Below are 27795 nucleotides of genomic sequence, written 5' to 3' on the forward strand. Positions count from 1 at the left end.
AAGCCTTGCAAGATGGACCCAAGTGCAACAGCACCCTCCCCAATTGTGATTCCCAATTGCTCTGCAGAGGCATACTGCTTGTGACAGTGAGGTTAGCCGCTGGCACCTCCTGTTTAGAGGTTCTCGCGTGGTATGGTAAAAGGAAAGAACCTTTCCTTGGACAGCTGCTGCCAGTCAGAATAGGCATCACTGGCTGGCTGGATCAACGTTCTGACAGCATAAAGCTTTGTGAATTCAGCTCAAGACACAACTACGCATTCTGAGAGTATCACATGCTAAGCGAATCCCTCTTGCCTTCTCTCATCTGTAAAGCACACTGGGAGTGGTGGTGATTTAAATAGAAGAAGGGTGGGTGCTATTTGCTTTGCAACTCACCTTAGGCACATTTAGGGTAACTTTGCCTGTGTACATGGCTTTGCTTTACTCGATAATGTGCAATCAATTTTTGTAAAGGTTGAATGTATTGCTCATGATATGGTTTTTAAACTGAAGCGCCACCCACCACACAGATACATTTTTATGTGAGTTTGCAATATATAAATGAAATAATAATAATTGTAGTAGATGATATAACAACGTGAAGCGATCCCAAGGAGTGGTGAATGCCATTTTTCAGCAGATCAATGAAGGAAAAGACAGTAACTTTTCACCTAGGCATTTTCAAAGAGGAGTGGATAGTTTGTAATTAATAATGGTTTTACAATTAATTATTGCTCCTTTAAGATATTCAAACGATGTTATGTTTTATTCTGCACCACATCAAAATTATTTAAGAACAGACAGGATTCTGATGACTCTAAATGTCAAAAGATAATACAGAAATAGAAATTCAGTCTGTGTCTGATCATATAAAGATTTTAGTGATGTCAACCTTTCATTGTCATTTCACATCAAGGCACTGGAGAGCGGAGTAACTGTGCCATCTTGTTTACTCATAAGTAACAAGGCTGTTTCCCACTAGTTAAATGTGCATAGGATTACAAACAAGTAAGATGGCATTTTTTCACAATAGCAGAAATAATTCAGATAACAAAATCCTGGGAGGAAATTTTAAACATTCTAGAAGTCAGCAGGAATATAATTAGGATATGTAATAATGATAATCTGTGGTCCCAATATTTTCCATCCAGGATGAACAAAAGGAATGAGACTTTTAAGATTAGTATGAGAACATTTTTAATAAACTAATATGAATTAGTCAATATGAATGTGACAAAAACATACTGTCTCTTAATACATCTAAAAACCAAGTTAGGAAATTATCTGGGAAAAGTCACTGGGAAGGTAACAACAGAGAATGAATAGAACTGGTTTTGGGTTTCTTTGTTTTTTACTATGCCCAGAAGCATTTCCTATTATTAGTCTCAAGAAACTCTGGTCAGGTAATGGAATTTTACTATTTTACAGTGAAATAAAGATGGCCAGGATGATTGTTGGCATTGTAATAACCTGAGATTATGCATGGTGAATATGCCTAAAGAGAGATTTGAGTGACAAACATTTATGCTATTCAAATAATGATAAATTACATTTCATTTAAACATCAATGTTTTGTGGGTAAATGGTAATTCAGTTAGTATTGGGCACAAAATCTAATTCTGGAATCTTTTCAAAAGAGCAAAATCTTAGCAACTTTGAAATGGTGAACAATGGACTCACAACTAGGGAATGATGAGGTAAGATCCGGAAAACTAACGAGATGATCAAATTAGTACTGTACATTTGCAGGATAAAGGAAAAATACAGGAAGTCTTGAAATATGCTGGTTATTACTGTTAACTACTGCAGGTAGTGATATCTTCAAGTCTCTTGTTTAAACTCTTCATTCTGGTTGTTAAGTGCAGCTGGAAAAAAACTTGTGCGGCATGATTAACTTGTTATAGAAATCCTAGCTAGTGGTAGCGGAGCTGCAGAGGGGAAGGTGGTGTGGTGAGGGTTAAACACGCGCCTTTTACTGGTCGATTTTTATCCTAGGGTTTGCACTCTCCGGATGTTGTACTGTGGAGAGGCAGAAGGGGGATAAAATAGCAGAATGTGTAGTTCCATCTTTAGTGCACATTTTGTGGGAAACCCCGTGCATCACTTAATGACTTTTGCATGCTACAAAGATAATTGTTTCCCTTATCAGATGTTCACACGTATGTTCCCAATACCTACCCAAAATGAATTTTGATCCCCATATTAAAGTAATATGAGGAAACCAAGTTGTTCTAAGAAATTTATGACAGAAATTATAGTACAGTAGGCTGTCCTTGAAAATTGCTTTGTAAATTGTGCAGAATCGAGTGACTTACCTGTTGGTCAGAATGAATCACGAAGAAAGTGTTCCTTCTGAGCTTATGTTAAGTATTTGTATTTGCAGATCTCCAACTGTCCTGGAATAATACAAGCTATTGAGATTAACCTATAACCCCTTGTTCACTAAAGTGACTACCTCCTTCCCTATCATGACTGTTAAAATAACAATGAGCACCCCTTAGCATAACCATTCATGTACCCAATGTATAAGAAAGTCACCCAGTGAAACATTATTAGTGGCTAATCCACAATTGTTGGAACAATCCCTGATGTAGATTTTCTTCTGAAATTTATTTTATTTTTGTCAGCTTTGGGAATATTTTAAAGGAATTAAAAATTAGTAGGGTTTTATCTTAATATCCTAGATTTGTAAACAATGATAGAAAACAAAACTCTTATTTATTGTAAAATTTCTAACCTGTCTTTAAATCTAAATTGGGCTCACAAGGTGCCTTAAAGCAGAAAACATGAAGCATTTAATTTCTATATGTAAAAAACAGGATACATGCAAGTAAACATGCATAAGGCTGCATTGGTAACTATTTAACATATATTTATAACATTTCTTCCATTAAGAAATTCTCAAAGTAATACACAAGATTTACAGTACAATTCTATACATATTTACTCAAAAGCATTACTCACTGAGTGCAACAGAACTTATGCACGGGTGAGCCTTAAAGACATATCTCAGGTGTGTGATAACTTCAGCCTTGTCTAATTCCACTTATACAAATTGACAAAACTAGAAGGTATGTTGTACAGTACAGCATCTCTTAATGAGGCATAGCTTTCCTGTATTAAATGACCTCCTTCCTAAAGTGTTTTATACGAGCACTGCTCTGGGCTGCTGCCCTACTTCTTGGGCAGCTGGTGTTTTATGTATTGATTAGAATGTTTACATCTTTACAGTTATTAACAATTCTGTATATTTTAAAAATTGTCTGTACATCACTTAGAAACTGTCCTGTGTTGAGTAACTAACGAAACAAATAAATGGTGGTGAGGGTAACTGGAAGTTGTGCTTTCCTGAATCAAACCAAGGTCTACTGGTCCAACATGCTATTCAAAAATTCTAGCATATATTAAGTTGCCGATTGGCCAAGGATGACAAATATAAAGGGATGGTTTCTGCTTTTCTTTAGTACTGTGTTTACTACAGAAAGTTTATTGATGACTGTATACTGGATGCCCATCCATCAGTTGTGAATATACAGTACTTTCATTTATGAAGACTTAGTGAAATCAGTTCTCTCCTATTTCACCAACTGGAAATTATATATGACAGTGAAACGGTACTTATTTAGAGCCAATCACCACCAACAATATGTTCTCCAAAACCCTCAGCCTTCATTTCTGGCTTTCCATGTGATGAACCTGATTTTGAAAGTATATCCCAGTTGGTCAGATAGTGAGCATATCTCAAAATTGTATTTTTAATTTAGTTATTTAGCAAAATATTTTTACCACTTAATTGTAGTAAAACCTCTAAATTTTACAATATTAAAATTTTCAATGAACAAAGTTTTTTAATTACCCCCCCTCCCCGTTTTTAGCGGTTCATATTTTATCTGTAAACCACCTTGACTCCTTGACAGGGGAAAACACAGGATATAAATATATAATAACAGGAATCAGTTAACACAATTCAAAACACTTAAATATAATTAGAATTAAAATATTAAGACATGTCAACGTCTATTCGTCTGGAAAGGCTTGTCTAAACAAAATTGCTTTAAGTGAAAGCACTTCCCTGGTGTCAAAGGTGAACTTTCAGTACATATTTTGGAAGAAACACACACTATATACATCCTATACCTATATTACAGATAGGTGTCAGGAACCAATATTTACGAAGCATCTAAATGTCTGGAAACCATCCCTGAGTAAGAGAGGCACACAGTTTCAAAGGCCATCTCCCCAGGTGCCTTGCCTCCGAAGGTCAGTTGGAGGAGGGTTTCTGAGAAGAAGAATGTTATGGGAGCAAGTGGTTCTTCAGATACCGTATCCCAAGAGTTTTTGAGCGTATAGCTTCAATCCAGCAGCCAGACACAAAGTGGCAGCCAATGCAAATATTTCAGTATAATCAGGTTAACAACCTGCTGTATTCTGAAACAGCTGAAGTTTACAGGGAAGTTTAAGGGAAGCCCCGTATATAAATTTAACCTAGATGCAGCCAGAGTATTAGTAACTGTGGCAAGGTCATCTCTTTCCAAGAAGCGGTGCAGCTAATAGGCCAAAGTTCATGGAAAGTACTTCATGCTACAAAAGCCCTTTAATTATCCATTAATTTGACCAGAACATCCTTTGGCATCTACAAAGATTCTGAGCCCCCCACCCCACTGCCTCCTTTGACATAAGATGGTGAGGGTGATTACAATTTCCCCCTTTGAAAAGTACATAGAGCAAAAAGACTGAGAGAAGAGTGGGTACATTTTTCCATATCCTCTTTCAGCTCTGCTTTTCAAGGTCACATTAGCTGCACAGCAATGGACTGATAAGAGAGGGTAGGAGAGAAAAAATAATATTCTGGGAGACTGAGGGGAGGAAAACAGAGTGGTGGGGGAAACAGGAAAGATGGGTCTTGTGATTTGTTGGTGGTTTTGTTGCTTTCCAATAGATTTGTCCCCCGTCCCGTGCAATATACCAATGTAAGTTTTAATATTGTTGTGGGCACCCCTATCTCTGAGCAGTGAGACTCCGAACGTGCTAGCAAATACTTCTGCCGATCACTGGAGACAGTGGTGACTGATACATGGTTTCATGTATATATACGTATGTGTGTGTGTATATATATATATATATATATATATATATATATATATATATATATATATATATATACATATATATATATATAGGCTTAATTTAAGAACAAATTTATGAACAGCAATAACAGTCCAACGGCTTTGTTCCCCCATTAGATTTATAGCACCCCTCCTATAGTCCTGGATTCAGCACAGACAGCAAGTCAAGCTTGTGTTCCCCAGCTCCATAGAGACCGGACTGAATCCTGTTCTGTTGTTCTCTTACACCCACCAGTCAACATCTCCAGACATGCACTGGCAGAGGAAGGGGGGCAGGGGAGCGGTCCGCTCTGGGTACTATCCAGGGTGGGGTGCCATCACAGCCACCTCCCCGACGCATGCCGCACACTGCTGGGGCACGTGCCACACATCCCTGTGGCAGGCGCCACGCCCCTGTGAGCAGTGCACCACGCCCCCGCAGGCAACATGCCATGCCCCCGGGACATGTGCCATGTCCCCCGGGACGTGCACCAGCTACACCCCCACCTGTTCCCCATCCCCGGTGCCTGAGCATGCAGCTCCGTCACTGCAGACATGGGGAAGCATGTCCGCTTCTAGAAGCATCACTAATTTATTATTTATTGCATTCATATGCCACTTCTTCTCCAATGAGTTCAATTTGGTGTACATGGTTCTCCCCCCTCCTCATTTAATCTCCAAAACAATCCTGTGAGGTATGTTAGACAATGACTGGCTGAAGGTCACCCAGTAACTAGCCACGTGGGTATTTTAACACTGGTCTCTGAGGTCCTAGTCCAGGCTTACTCAAACTCAGCCCTCCAGATGTTTTTGGGCTACAACTCCCATGATCCCTAGCTAGCTGGACCAGTGGTAAGGGATGATGAGAACTGTAGTCTCAAAACATCTGGAGGGCTGAATTTGAGGAAGCCTGTCCTAGTCCGACACTCTAACCACTATGCCACACTAGCTTATCATGTCCATGGCACCTGTACTTTGCAAACTCCATAGTCATGCACAGATACACTTAATAGTCTCTGTTAGGGTCAGCCCTTAACAGAGACTGGTTTCACCATGTCAGCAGTTCCTTCTACTATAGTTTCATATATAAAACCACAGTCCAAGGATGATATGTGGATCAACACCAGAATCCTAAAACAATATGGCAGGGTGCCATGTAAAATTATGCAAATTCAAGATCCATTTCAGTTTTACTGGATGCCGTTTTTACCCAGACCCTTGGAAAAGCTGTGTGTGTGCATGTGCTCTGGGGAGGAGGGAGGAACAGTGAACCAAGGGAGAAGAGAAACAAGCAGAGAAGGTGGTGCCTACAGCTCTTCCAAATTTCACATTTCCAGAAAGTTGGTGAATGAAGTCCTTACATTCCAAAATTAACGCCAGGCTTTATAAATTAATGTGGTACAGCATAACGCAATGGCTGTGGTATGGCTCAGCAGAAATACAGAGTCAATTCAATTTTCAGAAGCACCACTCCCATTTTCACCAATTAAAACCGAGGAAAAATACAATATGCAAATATGAGAAGAAAAAATGACCAAGTATTTTCAAAGGATTTCACAAACGAAACTATACAGTATTGAAGCAGAATACTTCTTCAACATGCAAGTCTTCACAATACTATTATGAGGTGTGGCAGTACTACGTGCAGCTGGAAAATAAAGAACTAGGGTAAAGACTATTTTGCCTTTGGTCTACCTTTAAGTCAATTTCAAGAACTCTACAGCAGCTCATAAAAATTCATTGGATGAAATTCTTTCTTACCTGAACATCACAAAAACAAGGCATTACACTAGTAACTGTATCTAAAAGTACTTGGAGACAAAGTTATTATTTCCCAGCTCACTCTCACAAGGACCATTTTCATTCACAAGAATGTAGCACACAGCTATTATAGTGTAATAGGGAAATTCTAGTTAGGTTGCTCAGAAGAAAGCCCTGTTGAGGTAGACAGGGCTGACTTTCAGGTAAGTGTATACAGTATTAGGCTGTGTTTGATATTTTAGGAAATTGGGCAGTTTTGAAAAAGCCTATGTTTCCATTATGTAAAACTATTGACACACACACTTTTTCGACAGACGGTTTTAGATAAATACAGAATTATTAATACGAGAAGTCTCCCAGAGCGGTCCTTGGGGGAAGCGAAGCAAAACATTTCAACTTTGCATTTTCTTCCTTCCGGGTGTACTGAGGGGAACTAAAGACGCGTGAAAGTGCGTTAGCTAGGGTATGTGTACGTGTGTGCGAGTATGGCGTTTGTTGTTTTCCCCCCGTAAGCGCCAGGAAAGATTTATATTTGCGCTGCCCTGTTTTTCACAGCCCAGGCCCGCCGCTCTCCACCCTAACACGTGTCTATTCTCAGGAAAGGTAATCAGCAAGGAAAATGGAGGAAGCCCTCTCGAGGCGGCCTCTGTCACACGTTCTCCCTGGAGTCAGAGGCTTCCACGGACACGGAAAGGCTGCTTTCTGCTTCGGGCTGAGGAAACACATTAACTCGGGAGTCGCTTTTTTGTGGGGGGGGGGAGTGGGGAGGCCTAATGCAGGACTTGCTGCTCCCTGACCCCACCTCCTAGGAAAGTGGAAGGCGCCTGCCAGCGGAGCCGCGAGCCCAGGCTGCCTTTCTGGAAGTCGCCCCCTCGCCTCTCACGCGGCCAAGGCGAGCTCCCGGCAGGCGGGTCGCTCCTCCGAAGCGGCAACTTAACGGTTCGCCCTCGCTGAGAGGGACTCGGGGGAAGAGCCGCTGCCGCCGCCGCCGCCGAGGAAGCGGAGCCACTGCGCCCAAGGCGGCCGCGCACAGGCTTAGCAGGGGACGCCCCGCCGCCGCTTCGCGAACCGCCCCCTCAGAGGCGTCCCGGCGGGCTCGGCTCCAAGCCCCGGCCCACTCCTCTCTCTCCTCGCGCGCACACGCACCGCGCAAGGGAAGCCATTATTATTCGTTGGTGCCAGAAGAACCACGCCCCAGACCCGGCCCAAGGGAAGGCGGGAGGAAAGCAGGGCGGGGGTCGCAGCCGTTGGCCGAGAAGAGCGCCCCCTCCCCGCACCCTTCTGCGCAGGAGGCGGCCAGCGACAGGGGCAGTAACGGCCACCCGTGTTTTCACGCGCACAGGCTCCCTAGCAGCGTCTCCAGACCAGCCGCCTGTTTAAGCGCAGCAGCCATTTATGCGCACGCAATCCCAAACCTATTCCCCCTCGAGCAACTGCTGGCCGCCGCCGCCGCCGCCGCTGGGGCCTCCCCGCACCTAATTTAAAGGCCGCATACAAACTTGCTGCTACTTCGGTAACTGACAAAGTCGCTTGATTGACTCACTGACGGTTGAATAACAGCCCATAGTGTACATAAATCCCGCCCTCTCGGCCAATGGCGTACGGCCAGTGATGAGGGCGGAAGCCGAAGAGATAGGGGAGGAAAGCGACTTAAGCTTCCGGTTTTCGATTGACGAAAACTCCTCCACTAGCGGGGAAAGAGTCCTAGACGCAGGGACTGCGCGGAAACCAACCTCAGATAAAATAGGACCGGGGTTACATGGCCCCATTTCGTTGCTTGTTTTAAAGCTATCGTGACAGTTCCCCCACAATGGTTTCTGCTCATTGGATGGGCCTGCGCCCTCATTCAGTGTTGAATTGCTTTTTTAAAATTATTTAATACAGTTTTGGAAATTCAGTGCTCCCCCGTCTTGTTCCCAAGTCGTGCTACACATCTGAGAGAATTTAAAGCACATTTCACTTCTTAAGCAAACGGTATGATTCGTTAGGCCGACGGAAACGAGTTTGTAACCAGTTATGTAACCCGTCAATAAAGCAGTACAGTATATAAATTTCGGTAAACAAATAAAATAAGTGGATCGCTTAAAAAACTGAACAGAAAAGGATAGTGTGTATTTGATCACATAAATGAAGAGGGGTGGTGTATAGATTTTTAATATACAAAGGTACACGTTTGACCTCGTGCCCTGACAGAACTGAAACGGGTTGATACGGAATAATGAATCTACGAGCCTCCTGATTAGAAATAATCTCTCGTTTTTCAGATCCTGTGTTGTTCGTCCGTCCAATAACCACTTTGCACTTTTAAAGTCGGCAAAGCAGGTAAAAATTCAACAGTGCAGCTTTTTACATCTCTATGAACAGGGAAAGGCCATATCCGTTGAATTTCTGCCTGCAGAACTACCTAAAAACAACAACAAAGTACCGTAAATGCCAACGTTTTAAAATCCTGTGTAACTAGGCTTCTCAATCCCTGCCCTTCTTCCGCGCGAGAGGTCATAAGGCTTTTAAAGCCCAGCCAGACTCTGAATGACATGAAGAAATGCTTCCGCAGAAACCTCTGCTGTCTCTGCGTCTCTATCCGTTGAATATCTGTCCCGAAAATGTACATGCTGTGCCGACAGTGTGAGGAAGGTTTGGCTCCTTTTCTACTTTTTAGAAAAGTAGATGAAGTTTCTAACGCCACCCGCCCCGCCTCGGCCACACATGGAGGATTCCGCGCTCCGGCTGTAATCGGGATACCCGAAGTACAGCTTCCCAACTCCGCAGCTTAGCCGCTACGTGAAAGGCAGCGCGGCTACCAAGCTCGAGCGTAGCGGTAGAGGAGCGCTATGACTGACGTAAGTCAACAAAGGTCACGTGGGCGCGGCTGGGCGCGGCGATTGGCTGCGTGGGCACAGGCAAGCGGGGTGGGGAGGGGGGGGTCACGGTGGCGGCGTGGGGTTCGCTGTGTGACACAATTACAACAACTTTGTGCAGCTGCTGGGGAAGTTTGTACAGGCAACAAATACACCCCGCGCGGGCGCGCGCGGGCCCCTGTCACTCCGACTCCACTCACTCCTCGCCGCCGGGGCTGGCGGCTCAGCAGCGATGTAAACACTGCTCCGCCGCCGCCGTCACCGCCGCCAGCAGCAGCAGCAGCAACAGCAGCCGCCTCCTCCTCCTCCTTATTCTCCTCCCCCTCCTGCCTCCCCCCCCCGCGTCTCCAGCGCTGGGGCTCCTTCCCTCCCTCCCTCTCTCCCTCCCTCCCTCCTCCTCCTCCGAGCAGCGGGGCTCCCCCCCGCCTCTCCCTCCCCCTCCCTGCCGGCTGTTGTTGTTGTAATAAAAGTTGTGTTGGTGGCGTGTGTGTGTCGGGCACCCCGCCCCGCCCGGCACTGGGGGGGCCTTGGGGTGGGCGCGCGGGGAGGGGGGGCCTTGCGAACGCGAGTTAATTGCGCTGCGTTTCCATGAAATCGTGTGGAGTGTCGCTCGCCGCCGCCGCCGCCTCTACTGCTTCTTTCGGTGATGAGGAAAAGAAAATGGCGGCGGGGAAAGCGAGCGGCCAGAGCGAGGAGGACTTCGCCAGCCTGACAGCGGAGGAAAGAGAAGTCCTCGCCGGCCTCGACAGGTACCCCCAACGGCAGCCTCCGCGCTCGGGCTCGTCCGGTGTTCTCGCTCGGCCGGGGTGTGTGAGTGTGTCTTGTGTGTGCGCGCGTGTGTGTGTGGGAGAGAGAGAGAGAGGGGAATATAAAAAAGAGCGGCGGCGGTTGTGGTGCTCTCGTCAGGTCGGAGCGCGGGCGGCGAGCGCGAGGGAGCGGATGAAGGCGTCCGTGCGGGGCGGGCGAGGGGGGCAGCCTCTCGGCGGACGCGGCTGTTTTTCTCAGCCTGTCTCTCTCCCGTCTCCCCCCTTCTGCAGCCGACTCTTCGGATTTCAGAGGCTTCATGAAGATGGCGCCAGAACGAAGGCCTTGCTGTTAAAGGTAAGGGGGGATTGGGCTCCGGTGGGGGTGGGGAGGAGGCAACCGACGAGGGAGCCACCCTCCCCTCGCGTGTGTTGTGTGGGCTTGTGTGTGTGTGTGTTGTATGTGTGTGGGGAGCAGAGCTGGAGGAATTAAACCGCCGCCGCCGCCGCCGCAGCGCGCCCGTGGGACTCGCCAGGAGACTTGGGTCGAGCCTGCCCTGCGTGGCCACCACCTCTTTCCCTGGCTTTCGGACGGGAATGGCTCTCTTGGCGCGCGTGTGGTGCCCGGAGGTGCCTCCCTCTGCTCCCCTGTGCGCGGAGGGGGAAGAGAGGGGCGCGTGGCGTGGAAAGCTGCTCTCGGTCACTTTCTGGGCTTTGTCCAAAAAGTAGGACAGAGAGTGCCTGCGCATCTGGCCTGAATCCCTCCAGCTGGGAGCAACCTCGCGAATAATCGGGAGATCGGGCGTTCCTTATCTGCCATTGGCCACCTTGGACCTCCTTTTTTTCCTCCTGGTTTTTTAAAGCCCTTTTGCTCATATTTACTCATAAAGCTGGACAGGACCGAAGCGACCCAACTTAATTCATATAAGCACGAAAGAAGGGCTTTAGAAGAAGCGGGATCCCTTTTCTTCCATGGTGTGTGACTTTGGGGAGTCAGTCGCCAAGTGATTTGTTTACTCTCGAGCCATCTTCCTCCCAAAGTGCATCTTCCTTGAGTGAGTCTTCTCTCCCAGGCTTTTCGCCTCATCATGCTGTTTTGTCAGGCCATGGGGGAGAGGCTGTTGCTGCTCACCTGAGCGTGTGAAGAGAAATCTTGTTCCTATATTTAAAAAAGTTCTTGGTCCTGTCATTTAGTTAACTAATGGCTGCTCCTGACTGCCCAAGATGGCCGGATAGGGAGGGGAAAGAACAGGGTGGGAGGAGGTAAACAGGGAAATAAATAGTAGGGATGAATATGTATATCAGTTGAAGAGTGTGGCTTTTTGGAGCTGCAAATCCCACTAATGTACTGAGAGCTCCTGCCTCCGGTTTTCTAAAGCAGAATATTGCACTTTTACAGCATGGATAAACGGCATCAACCTGTGGAACATGCAGCTGTCTGGCACCTAGATATGACCATTTAATTTTCTGGACAGATTTAACCATTATTATGCTGCAAGAAAGGGTATAATGCTGATTCATTTGACACTGCATTTTCAGAGCTAGAGTCTATATTTTGACATCTTAATGTTTTGGACTGGATATAAATGAAATTATTTCCTTATTTTAAAATTGGCATTCCCATTTGGATTTAATAGTCTACTTTAGACCTTAATGCTTGCTTAGATATTTTTTCCTTTTGGTGTAACTGGTGAACTTACTATGTTGTGAATGATTTTTTATGTGGGTATGTCTGTTTTGTTTTATGTAATGGCACTTTCCTCTGTTCTAGTGGCTTTCGTTGCAGTGTTAAAATAGACAGGTTCTCCAAAGCATTTAATGTTTAAGTAGTTATTTTAATTTTTAAAAAATCTGCTGTGCATATATAGTTTCTGGTATGTTAGAGACTATCAGAATCTGAAATCTTACTGAAAACTGTTTTAGGATGAGACACATACCTTTAAAAAAATGGATGATTTTCTGTTGCTTAAAATGTTAGGCCGCAATCTGCAAAGATGAACAGCCTGATTACTTTTGGTATTGTGTTCTTTTTAATATCACACAATATAACTGTAATGTGCTTTCATTTTTCCTGTATATTTAGTTCAAATGTGTATTTATCTTTTGTATATAACTGGAGGCTTAGGTTCTGGTGACATTATTAAAACAGAGTTTGGTACATGTGGATTTTAAGGGTTAGAACTGATGAGGTTTCTTTTCCTATTGAGCAGAGCGCAACAATTGGGTAACATTGCTAAAGTATACATGAAAGTGGATAGTATATTGTTATCTTGTCATTCTATGGTTTGGACTGACATTTCTGAATATGAAAAAATATTAAGGTTAATCCTATGCATGCTTACTCCAAAATAAGTCCCATTGAGTTGGTTGGGGCTTACTCCATGGTAAGTGGGGACAGTATTGTAGCCTAAATTAAAAGTATGCAGAATTTGCAAACTAGGGCAGATGTATTTAAAACAGATGGGTTCTGTTGAAAGAGTGATGTCCCAGGCCTTATGTGGTTGGGGGCTTACTTTCCAGAATGAGCTGTCACCAGGCAAAGATTGCAGTGAAGAGCTTCATTGAAAGTTGGTCATAGTCAAACGTGTATAAATGTAAAGCTCATGGCTGACATAGCAAAAAGCCAGTAAGTTCACCAATAGTTTGTGTCAAAACCATGGATGGTGCAACAATTTATGCCTTAAGTGATAATGTGTAGTAGGTAATGGTCATGGTGTAGATCTCTTCATTCTTAGATGATAACACCAATCCAAACCATCTGGGAACGAATTGCTTCCTCTGAGTTATAATAGTTTTTTAAAAGGCAAGATCTAAGCAGCCAGGTGAACACTTCAGTCATTTTTAGGTTTCATCCTGGGTTCATTTACATTGTTCATCAGTAGTTCTGGTGAGGGCTGTGGGCCTTTTCAGATGCACAAGGCCAGGCCTATGAGGTGCTGAACAATTTCAGAGGAAAAACTGCCTGTGTGGAGAGTCTGACTTTTGTGTCAGAAAATAACTAGGTTCTATTTTGCTATTGAGCAAAGTATCACTGAATTGTGGGGGAACCTAAACGACTTTCCTGTTGGGTTACTTCTTGGGTCCATGATAATCCTGAGATATCTGTCCTATGGATTGGCATCTTTAAGTTTTTTGTCATAGTTACTCGCTCAGGTAAGCTTGTGGTTTATGACAGGTCATTATTCTGAGTCTATTTTACTCCCCCTCCCCCACTGTTAGTTTTTTTATGTAAACATAGTGTTGCTTCAAGTTTGCTAATCAGTACAGTTTTAGAACATTTAAGTGTATGGTACCTAGTGACAACAATGGCAGTCTCTCAGGAGCACTTTTCTAGGCCTGTTGTAAGAAGTTCCACTGTTTTTGTTGGATATGAAAATTATATGCTTCTTGATCTAAGGTGCAGAGAGGGATATTTAAACTATGATATATGTTTGATTCTGCTCTTAATTTCCCCATGCAGAATGCATTCTCTACTCTGTACGGGGGCGGGGGGGGGGGACAGCACAGGAATATGCATTTTGTACTTCTCATACCAAGTGAAATACTAGTGTAAACAAATCCTCAGGGTCCGATTTAATGTTTACAAGCAGTTCTTCATTTGAAGCATTGAGCTGATAGGAAAAAGGTGTTGCAAACATTTTCCTGATACCCTGCTTTGGATAAGGCTAGTGCATCTGCTTCTGTTCTTAATATGGGGGCAGGGCAGTATGATGACTCTTACTTCCTGGCTTGCAGTTAGGCATTGGTGGGTGTATATGATAAGCAAGCTTCTGGTATTGCACTTTGGTTTTTGGATCTTCTAGTTCCTCTGTGCACATGCTTGGTTTCTATTTGTGCTGCAGCAATTGTTTTGTTATACTGTAGACCTTATTCTAATGAAATTTGTGATAGTATGGTGCTCGAACCTTTCAGACTTAAAGGGCATGTTAAAGAAGTATGATAGGCCCAATATTATCATGGGTCACCCCTCCCCCCATTCTCAATTCAATATAAGAAATTATAGTATAAAATCTATTTATACTGCTGACTAGTGTGCTAACTAAATTCAGTATGTTGAATAACTGTGTAAATACATTGCATTTATATTTCCTTATAAAGTATGTGTAAAGGTAATGTTTGTTGTATGTTAGGACAGAAGCCTAAATATCTAAATATCTATACCCATGTTTGTAGGTTGGTGTTTTCTCCTTGCAGCAGAGGGCAACTTCTTTCTCACTCATACCCAGAGGTTTATATGCTAATGTCAGTGATAATATATTGCCAAGCAAGCTATTAAGTAAGGTTTTACTGTTATGCAATGAGAGGTATGCCTATGCGTGTGGTTAGATAGAATTTGCCATCAGATATATTCAGTGCACTTTGAATCCATCCTCAGTCATTTTTGCCAGTACTTTGTATAATGTTTATGGTTTGTTACCCTAATGTTTCATGGGAATTCTTGTTTACTGTTGGAACAACTTTGTTTCAAAGACAGTTGCATGGAGTGAAATGTATTTTATTTTAAGGTCTCCACTACAGTTTCATGCATTTTAGTCTTCTGTTTATTTTCTTTTTTCCCTTATTTAAGGCAACAATTCGTTGGTACATTGGGTGTGTATACAATGGTACCTTGGGTTACATACGCTTCAGGTTACAGATGCTTCAGGTTACAGACTCCGCTAATCTAGAAATAGTATATTGGGTTAAGAACTTTGCTTCAGGATGAGAACAGAAATTGCGCGGCAGAAGCGCGGCAGCAGCAGGAGGCCCCATTAACTAAAGTGGTGCTTCAGGTTAAGAACAGTTTCAGGTTAAGAACGGACCTCCGGAACAAATTAAGTATGTAACCAGAGATACCGCTGTATAACAGAAGTCATATTGACTGAAGTTAGTATGATGGTAATTGACTATGTTTTTATTTAGTGTATTGATAAAATTAGGCCATAACCAATAAGTTTGTCAATGTTTTTTTATAGAATGTAATGGACATACTGTTCATGCAATGGATACACTAAGCTTCATTCTGTTAATTTATTTTTGCACTTATTCAATATAATAGTCTAGTTTTGCAAACACATGTGTGACTAGGATTATCAGAACAAAAAAAATTTCTTCCAGTAGCACCTTAAAGACCAACTAAGATATCTGAAGAAGTGTGCATGCACACGAAAGCTCATACCAAGAACTAACTTAGTTGGTCTTTAAGGTGCTACTGGAAGAAATTTTTTTTGTTTTGACTATGGCAGACCAACACGGCTACCTATCTGTAACTAGGATTATCAGAGAATGTGTAACTAACTTATCGTTAGGTCCTTACTGCTTCTATTTGGAAATAAATCAGATTGATTTTTTGTGGAATTTTCCCCCCCTGTTTGGTGATACAGGATGGTTAAAAAAGCCAATATTTTTTAAAAATAGATTTCGCTTAGTCATATTTTGGTAATGTTGTGATCTGAGGTATTTAGACAGTGATATTCTGTAATTTATTTATTTGTTGCATTTCAATTTACAATTCAATGTAAATTGAATTGGGCTGCATCAATAGGAGTATAGCATCTAGATCAAGGGAAGTAATAGTGCCACTGTATTCTGCTCTGGTCAGACCTCACCTGGAGTACTGTGTCCAGTTCTGGGCACCACAGTTCAAGAAGGACACTGACAAACTGGAACGTGTCCAGAGAAGCGGACACGGAGCAATGGATCCAAACTACAAGAAAGAAGATTCCACCTAAACATTAGGAAGAACTTCCTGACAGTAAGAGCTGTTCGACAGTGGAATTTGCTGCCAAGGAGTGTGGTGGAGTCTCCTTCTTTGGAGGTCTTTAAGCAGAGGCTTGACAACCATATGTCAGGAGTGCTCTGATGGTGTTTCCTGCTTGGCAGGGGGTTGGACTCGATGGCCCTTGTGGTCTCTTCCAACTCTATGATTCTATGAATTGATGGTTTAACAACAAAAAAGGAAATATCTCTTGCAGGACAGAATCAACTTCTCATTGTGACATAAGCTAGACAGTGCCTTCAGAAATTTGATTTCTCACTTTCCCCATGCAGCTCAGAAGTCTCTTCTGAATATCCTGCAAGTCTTTTGCATTTATACAAGGAGTTCTGGAAAATGTCCTGCAACTCTATGCTTCTTTTCTCAGAATTAAGTCCTACTGGTTTCAGAGGGACTTAACTCCTAGGTAATGCATAGGACTGCAGCCTTAGAAATGTAACTTCTCATGTGGAGCTCATTCTGTGGCTCCCTGGATTGAGGCCTAATTTAGCTACAAAAATGGAAACTTTCCTACAAACACTATGAATCAGAATGATCGCTGAGATACCAGTGATAGTCCTGTACCTGTAAGAGATTTCTGTAGGAATGCCATTACTGGTGGCACTTTATACTTTGATAGAATGCAAGTCTGGAATGATCAAAATTAGATAGATATCATATGCAGGTTGGCACAGGTCTAAGGAAGCAATATTCCAAAATGGCCATTGGTCATCCTCCTATTGTGCATCTACATCCGTAAAATTTATATCAAACTATAATTAGGGAGTATTTCATTATATTATTATCATTTTCACTAGTTATCATTTATTTTATTTCATTTATATCCGTCTCTTCCTCCCAGTGTGGCAAACATATCAATAACAATAAAAACAGTCTAAAAACAGTTAAAAACATTCATTCTTTCAATCAAGAACATGGTGCCATCATGCCTAAATAAGAGAATAAACAACTAGGGATGTGCACCCTTAAATAAGCTTTGGACCATCAAAACTGATACACCCATACAGACAAAGATTGTAATCTAAGAGGTGATGCTATACTTTAGGCCAGTACTTTATTTGGGGAGTGTGTATGTGTGTGTACACATGTACCAAGAGTAGCCGAAATATGTAAAAATGCATAAGAAACTCTGAGTGTGCTCCCTAAATTAAGCTTTGACACGCTCCAATTAATATATCCACACATCCAAAAAAGTCTTTTTTGTTTTGGGGCATCAATAGGGATCTTTTTCTTAAAGTCTGTTCATGGAAATATGAAGGAATAAATATATACATCATTCTAGGTCATTTTTTGTCATTGTATGTTAAAGTATAAATCTTGGAGTTGGCTAGTTCTTTTCAGCCACCTTATGTTTCGGCATATGGCCATAAATTAGCTACATCATTTTTAGACAGGCTGCTATTGCATTTTCAGAATTACACCTTGTATTTCATTTGAGTATATATTTTTAAGAGAATCACAATTTTTAGATCTCTTGTTCACATTAATATTTTTCTGTAATAGGAAGTATACTGAATGATTATAATAATTCAGCCTTTTAATCTCTACTTGTTTTATATATATATAAAACATATATATGAACACACACATACATATACACATATACATACACACATACACACATACACATACACACATATATATAATTTTATATAATAATTTTATATATACAGTTTTATAACTTGCTATGATAACTAGATCTGAACTATTTGGGAGCACTCTGATGAATGTGTTGCGGGAGCACCTTAAAAAGCTAAAGTTTAGAATGACTGCAGTTTTAATTTGCTTGCCAAACTATTGAAAGCTGAAGGTGGAATTACAGGCCTTAAATTATTACGTTTCATACAATAAACATATTTTCTTATCAGGATTCAGATTGCTGCACTAATATAGATTGAAGGTATTGATCATAGAAGGGATAGACTCCTTAAGGATAATTTCTTGAGTTCTCTGTGGCCAGCGTTATGGATTCCTGAAGGCTTTCATTGGCGATGTGTGTATGGTAAATTATGATGTGAAGCATTTAGTTGTTTGTAAGAACCTGTGGATGGAACTTCCTCAGCAGTTCTTACAGTTGTGGTTACCACAGTGAGTGAGGGAAACCAGTGTTTTATTTTTAAAAGACCTTTTCTCCTTGGTTGTAGGAGGAGTGGCAGTTAACTAAAGGACTATAGTGGTGCTCATCGTTCCCTTGTGAACACTTCTCTTGGATCTTGTAAATCAATGGTCGCAACTAATCTAACCCAACAGGCTATTTAGTAAGAGAATGGGAACAAACCCCCACCCTCATGTACCTGCTGACAAGATTAGCCACAGTTTGAACTCATTGTGTGAAATAGATGGAAGTGAGAGGAAAATTCTAAGGAGTGAGAAGCCGGGGTAAACCCTCCTCCTGTTTCACGCTCATGTCTGACTTCACTTCATTGCCATTTACTGGAAGGGTTAGACTGAGACGCACAGGTATATGAGGACAATAATTTCCATACACTGTTCTGTTTCTGTGTATTCCTGATTATGTTTCATTCAGGAAGTAACTAGGGGTGTGTTACGTTATTGTCAGTCTGCTAGTAGTAGTTAGGACTAGGCACTTAACAGTGGTGCAGAGGAGCCATCTTATGAAGCGCAATTGATATTTTCAGAGTGAGAAAAACACAACAAAACTACAGTGGGGATGCGAACGGGATCCGTTCCGGACCCCGTTCGCATCCTGAATGGAACAGAAAACGCGGCTGTGTGTTTGCACAGGTCGCGTTTTGCCACTTCCGTGCATGCGCATGACGTCATTTTGACCGTCTGCGCATGCGCGAGTGGTGAAACCCGGAAGTAACGCGCTCCGTTACTTCTGGAGTGCAACCCAAAAGCGCTCAACCTGAAGCACATTCAACTCACGGTATGACTGTATCTGAGATCCAGTAATGTACAAGTAACTCCCTAAACAAGCAGAAATGGCTCCAGTATCCAAGTTCTAAATGTGGGTATTATTTCATGATCTTACTATATTTGATAATACCCAAACTGGAACCTATGCAAATTGGGACATAAGGTATCAAATTTTACCCCCATATGTTTGGCTAATTGCTGTCATTGATTGAAGGGCCAGGGCATGTATGTATGTGCTGATTCTCGTACCTGGGTCATTAAAATAGATATTAAGGTTGTAAGATTTTGTGTTCATATTCCTCCATTTGATGCTCAGCAAAGTATGTACTTCAGGAAGCCTGTTTTCCTCCTTCCTCTTCTTTTTCTGGATCTGCAGGAGAAGACATCTATAAGACTGCACCACCTGCATTGATTCATGCATTTTTGAACTGTTCTCAATAAACTAGTCTCACTGGCCTAGCAATATTTCACAGTATTGTGAGTTGTTTTGAGTTAGCCACTATTCTTTGGCACCATCGCCGATAAGTAGCAGGCTAAAGCCACATGGGGGAAGACATTTCTCTTCACCTCTCCATCTCTATCCTATCTTGTCTTTCCAAGCTAGTTTATTTGCAATTTATAGTCTGTCTTTTAATAACAGAAACTCAAATGTGGGCATTTGCTCTGTCTCTCTTGAAAAGTCTCAGAGAGGGGAATAAAGTATGTGTCCAGGTAGAGAGACAGAAGCATGTACAGGGATGATCATTGTGGTTCTTTCTCAACCACTTTGCCTTTCCAGCTGGAGAAAGATGGAGGAGGTAGAAAAAAGCATTGGGGGATGAGAGTTCTTCCAGCTTGGAAATGCCTTGGAAAACCATTTAGCTTATTACTTTAAAAAAGTGAAAATTTATTCAGTTTTAAGTCCACTTGCATGAAGAAAGCTTGAGCATAAATTAAATTAATAGCAAATTTTGTAATTTTTTAAAAAATATTTTAAACTAAGTAGCTATACAGATGTTGTATAAATGTTAGAGCTGGGCCTTGCCTAACCTGAAACATATACAGGGTTTCTTATTCAGTAATCCCACAATTTATCTGGGGGTTATGTTCTGGGGATCACTCCTAAAGCAAAAATTGCACAGTCGACGACCATTTTGTGTGGGAGTTCTGTTCCTGGCCCACAAGCGTGTATAAGTATGTCATATCCTGTTCCACCACGTCACGCCCCTGTTCCGCCCTTTTCATGACTTTTTCAAGTCATGTTCAAGTTTGCCATCACACCCATGTGCGTGATCACAAATCTTTTGGACGTGTGTTGATTGGTTGTTGCCTGTAATCAAAACACATTGGGTCCAATCAGGGGCAACTTAGGTTTTTCAAATTTCAGCAGTGCCCTGTGAGAGTCCAAAATTCAGCAACTGCACCTCTAGCCTTCCATTCAGCTAAATATACTAGTTGTGAAGCCCCGTGGCACCTCCTTAGCTTCGTGCTGAGTGTGGCAGAACTGATTGTGCTACCCTAACTCTTCCTCTGGTGCAAAATCGTTTTTTCCTGGGAAAAAAAATCGATTTATTTATTGGCCAAGCACATAAAGCTGAATGCAAAAAACTTTCCTCTTCTCCCAGGCCTTTGGCTAATTAAACAATGGCCTTTTAAACAATGTGTTTGGGGGTTTTGTGTTGATTTGTTACTATGATATGCATTTTTGTGTTTATTGTAAACTGCTCTGTGAACTTCAGGTGAAGGGCGACATAGAAATTTAATAAATAGTAGTAATAATAACAGTAGCAGAAGTTTTCTTTGGTGGATCCCCATTTGTGGAATGCTCTCCCCAGGCAGGCTCACATGGTGCCTTCGTTACATATCTCTGTGGGGTAGGTTTAGGTTTTGTTTGTTACTCTGTTTTGTGTTTTTATGTTCTAAACTGCCCTGTGAACCTCAGATGAAGGGTGGTAGAGAAATTTAATAGTGATGATGATGATGATGATTCCTAAAAGGTGGGCTCTAATTAATTATAATAAACATTTGGAGACTTTCAATCTTCAGTATTTTTGCTTCCTATGAGCATCTTCATGTATCACCCTAAGATTCTAATATGGATTTCCATCACTGAGTGTGGAACATTTTTGCGGAGGTCAATGCTGTGTCCTGGTCTGATGCTAGTCTCATGGCGCAAGACAGGTAAAGAGTTGCAGGACCAAGGATAGTTCTGAGTTGAGTAACATACTGTGACAGAGATTGAGATCAGACAGATTTTTATAGCCTCTGCTTCAAGTCTACCCTCCCCCACTGTGGAGACTTCAGATTCTTAAAGGGTCAACTTTCCTGCCTGAAGATGGATACTCCTCCCTTCTATAGTTTCTCTATGCAGCTGGACTGGTTAGGTACTGCGGGAGGCCTTTGGTTCTTGAGTCTTGGGAAAACTCACATGATGGGCCTTGGTCCTACAGGACCTGGTGGTCCGGTAGTTCTTCTGGAAGCTTTCTGTCAGCCTTGGGTGCAGTGGTCTCCTGATCTCCAGCAGCAGGATCAGACCTCTGAACTTGGTTTTGCTCTTTGTGTGGCTCCTAGCTAAAGACTCAGCAGCCTTGGACCCTGAGTCTTGATTGCGGCTAGACTCTGGTCTTCACCAATAATATCAGTTTACAGTCCTAAACAATTAACAACACACAAATTATTAATGCACATTTAAAGCCTATCCACAGTTTATTTTGTCATAATGCATGTGTTGCTTCACACAAAATTTCTACTCCGTTTTACTCTAGGACAGGGGTATGTAATTGGATCTGTCTGGTGTAATCTGACAATCATCTGATTGTCAAGTGCTTTGGAGTACAATGCATGTGGCTTTGTAAGACATGGCAAGCCCCCTTTTGGCTCAGCTACACCTTAATTTGCCCCTCACCCAACATCATATATGATGTGGTTCATAAGCTATTTAATTTAGATTGGTGTTATTAGCTCTGACCCATTCATATTCTGTTCAGAGGCAGGCTATTTCTGGTAATCTGTAAGGGTCTGTTTCTGGTCCCTGCCCCGGCCCCCATATCCCAAAAATTTTCATATGGAAGCTTTACCTTAGAGATGCCACATCCCCTAGAGAATGTGATTGTTGGTGATTATGTACAAACTAACTTTTTGTATTGATCTATTACATAATATTAATGTTTCAATTTAATCTTTGTACAAGCACATCTGTATATACATTCATAGATCTTTACATCTTTTAATCATAAGTCTTTCAGATTGAAGTTCAGTGAACTCTTAACTGACTTATGTACCATTGAACTTGGTGGTGATTTCTTTCAAATAGCATGCATAGAATCAAGACTGTAACTCCAACATGACAAATGACAGACATATTCTAGTGGTATTCAGTTTTTTTGCTTAAACATGTAATGTTGTAAATGAGAGGCAGAAGTGTGTATGTGAGCCATGCCTGTATTTTCCCTGGGTGTATAGGCTGCCCTTTAGATGCAAAGGTTTAGAGAATTTTCTGAATGTGTTTAGGGACTTCCTTGTGATTGGGATCCCTGTTTTATCAGAATTCCTGGTGGGGGGGCTTTCTATGTATGCTAAACTGAACATGCTTAGAATCTCTCTACAGACTCTCACACCTATTCCATGAATGTTTAAAGGGCATCAGTTCACCTGCAAATGTTGGAGTTAAGGATTACCGTATTTTTCGCTCTATAACACGCACCCGACCATAACACGCATGTAGTTTTTAGAGGAGGAAAATCCGTAGGCATGCCACCCATAGGCATTCCCTCCATAACACGCACAGACATTTCCCATTACTTTTTAGGAGGAAAAAAGTGAGTGTTATGGTGCAAAAAATAACGGTATGTGCCATCCCTGCCCCCATCTTCAGTTTGCAACATTGTACGTTCAGGCAGATTCCCAGAGACAGCAAATGTTTAAGTCATTAAAAAACCCCAATGATGATACTAAATATTTTGTATAATTCAACTTGAGGCAATATTGTACAAGAAGGATCACTCTCTTATCAGATATTTAGCTTTGTGAACAGTGGAGAGAGATTGAAAGGTCTGGGGGTGAAATGAAAAGAATGGGCTTTGGGAAATAGAACCCCCCACCCGAGAGCTTTCTTTCCAGTTGTTTAAAATAGAAAAATTGGGGATTTGGGGGACTATTGCAAAGAAAAAACCAAATATAGTCCAATATATATATTTATCTTTTGGAATGACAGAAATTTGTTTTAATGCAAGGTTTTACTCACTCAAAATGTATAATAAGAATATTTTTATGTACGTTAGCCTATAGCATTGGTTGTTGTTGTTCACCTTACATGCTGAAATGGTTTATAGCTATAAAGTAAATTATAAAATGCATAATTGAAATCTGCACAGCAATTTGATCAGAACCTTAGAACATCTGCAATCAAAATTTGCAATGAATTAAGTCAGTTATAAAGCATGGCAAAACAGTTTAAAAAATTTAAATAATAAAATCAGTAACAACCAATAATTCTTTAGGGCTTTGTGTGTTAATAGTTGAACCTTAAACCTGGATTGGTAGCTGTTAGGCACCCACTGCAGATCCTTCACTAGCGTGATATTTGCCCGATAAGGAACACCAACCAGGCTGTGGCATTCTGTACCAGCTGCAACCGCCAGACCAGCTGCATGTAGAGCACATTACATAAGTCAAAACCTGAGGTTACCAGCACATTAGTGAGTGATAATTCCTACATATAGACCAGGAGCACGGCATCATTGGCCCGCCAGGTGTTACTGGACAACAGTTCCCATCATCCCTTCTCATTGGTCATGGGCTAATGGGAGTTGGAGTCCAACCACTTCTGAAGGGCCACAGATTCCCCACCTTTGCTGTATACCTGTACAGAACTTAAATCTAAGATGTATTTTGCACCTAGAGGGCTCTGCCATCTTTAGGAAAGGACTATATAGGCCCTTCTTTAAGACTGGTTCTGCCCAAATAATTGTTTCTTTCATTTGTGAAACAAAGTGTGGTTTCTACATTCAAACTTTATTCTTACTAACAACTCAGATGGCAAAAACTAAGATACATGTGCTTAGGTAACATAGGCTGCAACAATTTGGAGCCCTAACTCTTTAATATTGGCCACATTCACAATTTTGTTTGTATAATACCAATAGCAAAATCCTATACATGTACATTCATAAGTTACTTTATTCCTAGGTAAGTTCACATAGGATTGCAGTCTTAAGCATTTATGCATTTGGGGCTGTAAATATAGTGTATATTTCAATTTCTCTCAAAATTTCCTCCCTGCACTCTGGAGAAAAAACAGTTCCCCTCCTTCTGCTTCAACATTTGTGGAGTTGTTAAATTTCTAGATAGGGTGGGTGGGTGGATATGCATGTCACTAAAGTTGAAATCTGTACATCTGCAACACTTAAACAAACAGGTCATGTATATTTTTGTACAACCATTATTTCCTGTAGTACAGGGATGGAGAACTGAGGGCGGGATTCACCTAACCAGCCCTCTCAGCAGAAGCCCTGTGGGCTTTCTTTCCCCCGCCCTGCTGAATTCGGCTTGCGTGGGTCAGTAGAACCTCCAGAACAACACACAGTGGGAGGAGAGCAGGGATAGTTTAATATGACAAGTTGCAGTGCTTGTGTCGTGGAACGATCGGAAGAACATCAGTAGATGAGCTTGGCAGAAGATTTTGCAATTAGAAGCATGGATCTTGGAGAAGGAAAATATAGACAATGAGAAGGGAAATTAGAAAGAATTGAAAGGTATGGAATAAGTAGTTATGTTAAGGAAATGAAGCAGTGCTAAAGTAGCTGCTCTTGCAGCTTCTTTCCTACCTTTTAAATTTTGAAATTAAAGCTAAAACCCTGGGAAGTGGCAACTGGCATGTTTTGCATTTCCTCATCTTGGTCAGTGCCCTCCTCCCCCAACAGAGGCATATTACAGAGGCAGCAGAAGGGGGAACTGTATTGGTAGAGGCCATTGCACCCTGCTGTGTTTCTCCATTATGGTTGTTTTCAGTCAGGCTGCACACTGTCAGATGACGAGGAAAAGGCAGGAAGCATCTATGGTAATTCTGTATTCCCTTAGGTGGGGAGCAGTACTGCACTGCATTTATGTGCTCTTTCTAGGCTGCGGGGCTTTTCTTAGCATCCTAGAGGCAATTCTTGCTCACCTCAGGCATGTTTAATTTCAGGGCTATAATAATATTAATGTATTTGCTGAGGGAGCAATATTTATTACTCATTCTGTTTGTAACTTTCATTCCTTAATATATAAAATGGGTTCAGATTATGTTTTCATAATCTGCTTGTACAAAATCATGGATTTATTAACAGTTTTAATATTGTGTATAATGCATAGATACCATACTGATAATGGGAGCTTGCTTGACAAACTCTCTGGATTGGGAGCCATGGTGATATGGTGATTCCACTTGTGCCTGCATGACTCACTGGTTTCAGAAAACAGCATTGGGGGAATTCTGTTAGATTCCATGACATTTCAGCTGTAGATTCCTGTAAGATTCCACCTTTTCCTTCATTCTCTGAAGCATCTATAAGCTGCCATGTGGTAGGTTCAACTGGGGATTTAGAGTGAGGTGTCATCAGCATATTGATGAAACATAGCTCTTTTTCTCCTTGTCATCTGCATCAGGTGAGGAAGTGGTGAACTGTTACCTGGGCTTGGTAATTGGCCTGTAAATTGAAGTTGAAACCTGAGGAGATATAGGCACTGTGGGTAGGTACCAATCTTGGAATTAGGTGTGCTGGATTGGATTGCAGTCCTTCTGAAGGAATAGGTATGCATCTTGGGGGTGCTTTTTGATCCCACTTTGTCACTAAAGACCCAAAGTGGACATCTTTGCAAATTTAGGCAGCTCTTCAGCTGCAGCCTTTTCCAACTGGGATAGCCTGGCTATAGTGATCCATGTTCTGGTACACTCTAGGTTGGATTTGTAACAATGAATGCAACAATGAACTTACTTAAATGTGTGTGTTTCATTCCTTTTTTAATTTTACATGCCTATTACAACAGATCCACAACACATTTTTGAGGAACATTTTAGAGGGAGATAATGGAATAATTACTGCTGTATTCTTGTTAGAGGATGATTTAGAAAATGGAAACAACATACTTTATTTGGCCAAAGTTGAATTAGGTGGAGTGGAAAGAGAATTGCTTTTCATATATGTTGTAATATGGGACAACATATATGAAGAGCAATTCTCTTTTCACTCCACCTATTTCAGTTTTTTGAGTAACCATATACTTAAGACTGAAAAAATCCACCGTAACCCTAAATACTATAAATTCATAGTATTAATTCATAGGATATATGCTATAGAGTCATATCAAAGTTGAGACAGTTGAGCAGAAGCTTACCATGTCTCTGTTCTGGTGCATTGCCCTGGCTAATGAGACAACACTGGTGTACAATGCATTGTGATACTTAGAAGTGCTGGTAATGTCTCCAACCTTGGCTTTGGATAACAATTCTGAGGACCTGTTAAAGCTTGCCTCAAAGGAGAGATGGGCCTTTCAAGCCCCAAAACTCTCTAGTAGCTGACTAGGTAAGGCAGGGGACTGTCAGGGGCAGTGAGACATTTTCTCAAGCCCTCAGATTGGCTTTGGAAAATATTTCTTCCCTGCTTTTCCAGAATAAATTATATTATTTCTGAGTAAATCCATGGCAGGCTTGGGAGAGCTCACCATTTCCATATGCAAAAGTCTTTGCCAATCCTTGGGGCAGCAGCTCATGAAATGGGCTGTTATTTAATTAGTTGCTTAATCACAATATTTACTGTATACATTGCATTTATAATGAAGTATGTTATCCAACAGCTTGGTGTAATGATTCAAGAAGCCAGACATTATTGTTTATGACTCCAACAAGCACATCTTTGAAAAGTGTTGTATGCAAGTCCTTCCAGAAAAAAACCTATGTAGTCAGAAAGGTAGTACAGTATAGGCATTAGAGAATAAATGCAGACTCAAATGTAAAAGGGTCTTCTTTTCCTGGCACATCTTTCTATTCAAATTAATTGAAGCTCTCAGTGACTCTTTGGCTTCATTTGTATGGTTACTATTAGTATATTTTACTAAGTGCAATGGGTAATATCAAATGTTAGTCATACTCAGAGCAGACCAATTAAAATAGGTGGATAAATTCATTGTGTCTACTCTAAGTACAACTTAGCTGGATATTGTTCATTGTGCTCTGTAGTTTCTTTCTCTCACTCCTCCCTGAATGAGATTTTTATTTTAAAAAATTCATAATACAGTAAAAAAAAAGCAACTACAAGAAATACAAATCATATAAGTAAAATATGGAGGCCTCTCTTTAAAGCAATTATCGTCCCTTTCCACTCACAGAGGAACAGTAGCTCCTCCCAGATCTCATTTGGGATTTTTCCTTTCTCCTCCCAGCCTTTCACTCCTCCCAGCCTTTCACGCAGGGTCTTCCATCAGCCATAGAATCATATAATTGTAGAGTTGGAAGGGACCCTGAGGATCATCTAGTCCAACCCTCTGCAGTGCAAGAATATGCAGCTATCCCATACATCAGGCACGTCCAACTCCCAAGAGACTGCAATCTCAGTGGGTAGTGATAATAATGGGTAGTGATCTACCCATTATCATTGCCAAGAGTTGTTGAGATCCCCCTGCCCCCAATTCTTCATTGCGTCCAACGATCAACCTGAAAGGCACCTGCGATCGACCTGTAGATCGCGATCCACAAGTTG

At 41.8% G+C, this 27795-nt stretch overlaps 1 protein-coding gene and 1 long non-coding RNA gene across 4 annotated transcripts in view; one reads left to right on the forward strand and one right to left on the reverse strand.

The window, feature by feature from the left end:
* Positions 1-1159: 1159 nt before the first annotated feature.
* Positions 1160-5066, reverse strand: LOC309368048. Its single transcript, XR_014167515.1, has 2 exons — positions 2295-5066; positions 1160-1998 (listed from the first exon to the last, which is right to left on the reverse strand). It is a non-coding gene; the product is annotated as an uncharacterized lncRNA (long non-coding RNA).
* Positions 5067-10216: 5150 nt separating this feature from the next.
* The window catches only part of KDM6A (lysine demethylase 6A), a 102187-nt gene continuing 84608 nt past the window's right edge, over positions 10217-27795 (forward strand). The window contains exons 1-2 of one of the 3 annotated variants that reach the window (XM_081907801.1): positions 10217-10452; positions 10741-10804. In XM_081907801.1, coding sequence (XP_081763927.1) covers positions 10292-10452; positions 10741-10804 — 225 coding nt within the window. In that variant the 5' untranslated portion in view covers positions 10217-10291. The remainder of the gene's footprint in view (positions 10453-10740; positions 10805-27795) is intronic. The other 2 variants (XM_081907799.1, XM_081907800.1) reach the window with 2 other exon arrangements.

The sequence above is a fragment of the Podarcis melisellensis genome, assembly GCF_964234715.1.
Source record: "Podarcis melisellensis genome assembly, chromosome: 4".
In the NCBI taxonomy this organism is placed as follows: domain Eukaryota; kingdom Metazoa; phylum Chordata; class Lepidosauria; order Squamata; family Lacertidae; genus Podarcis; species Podarcis melisellensis.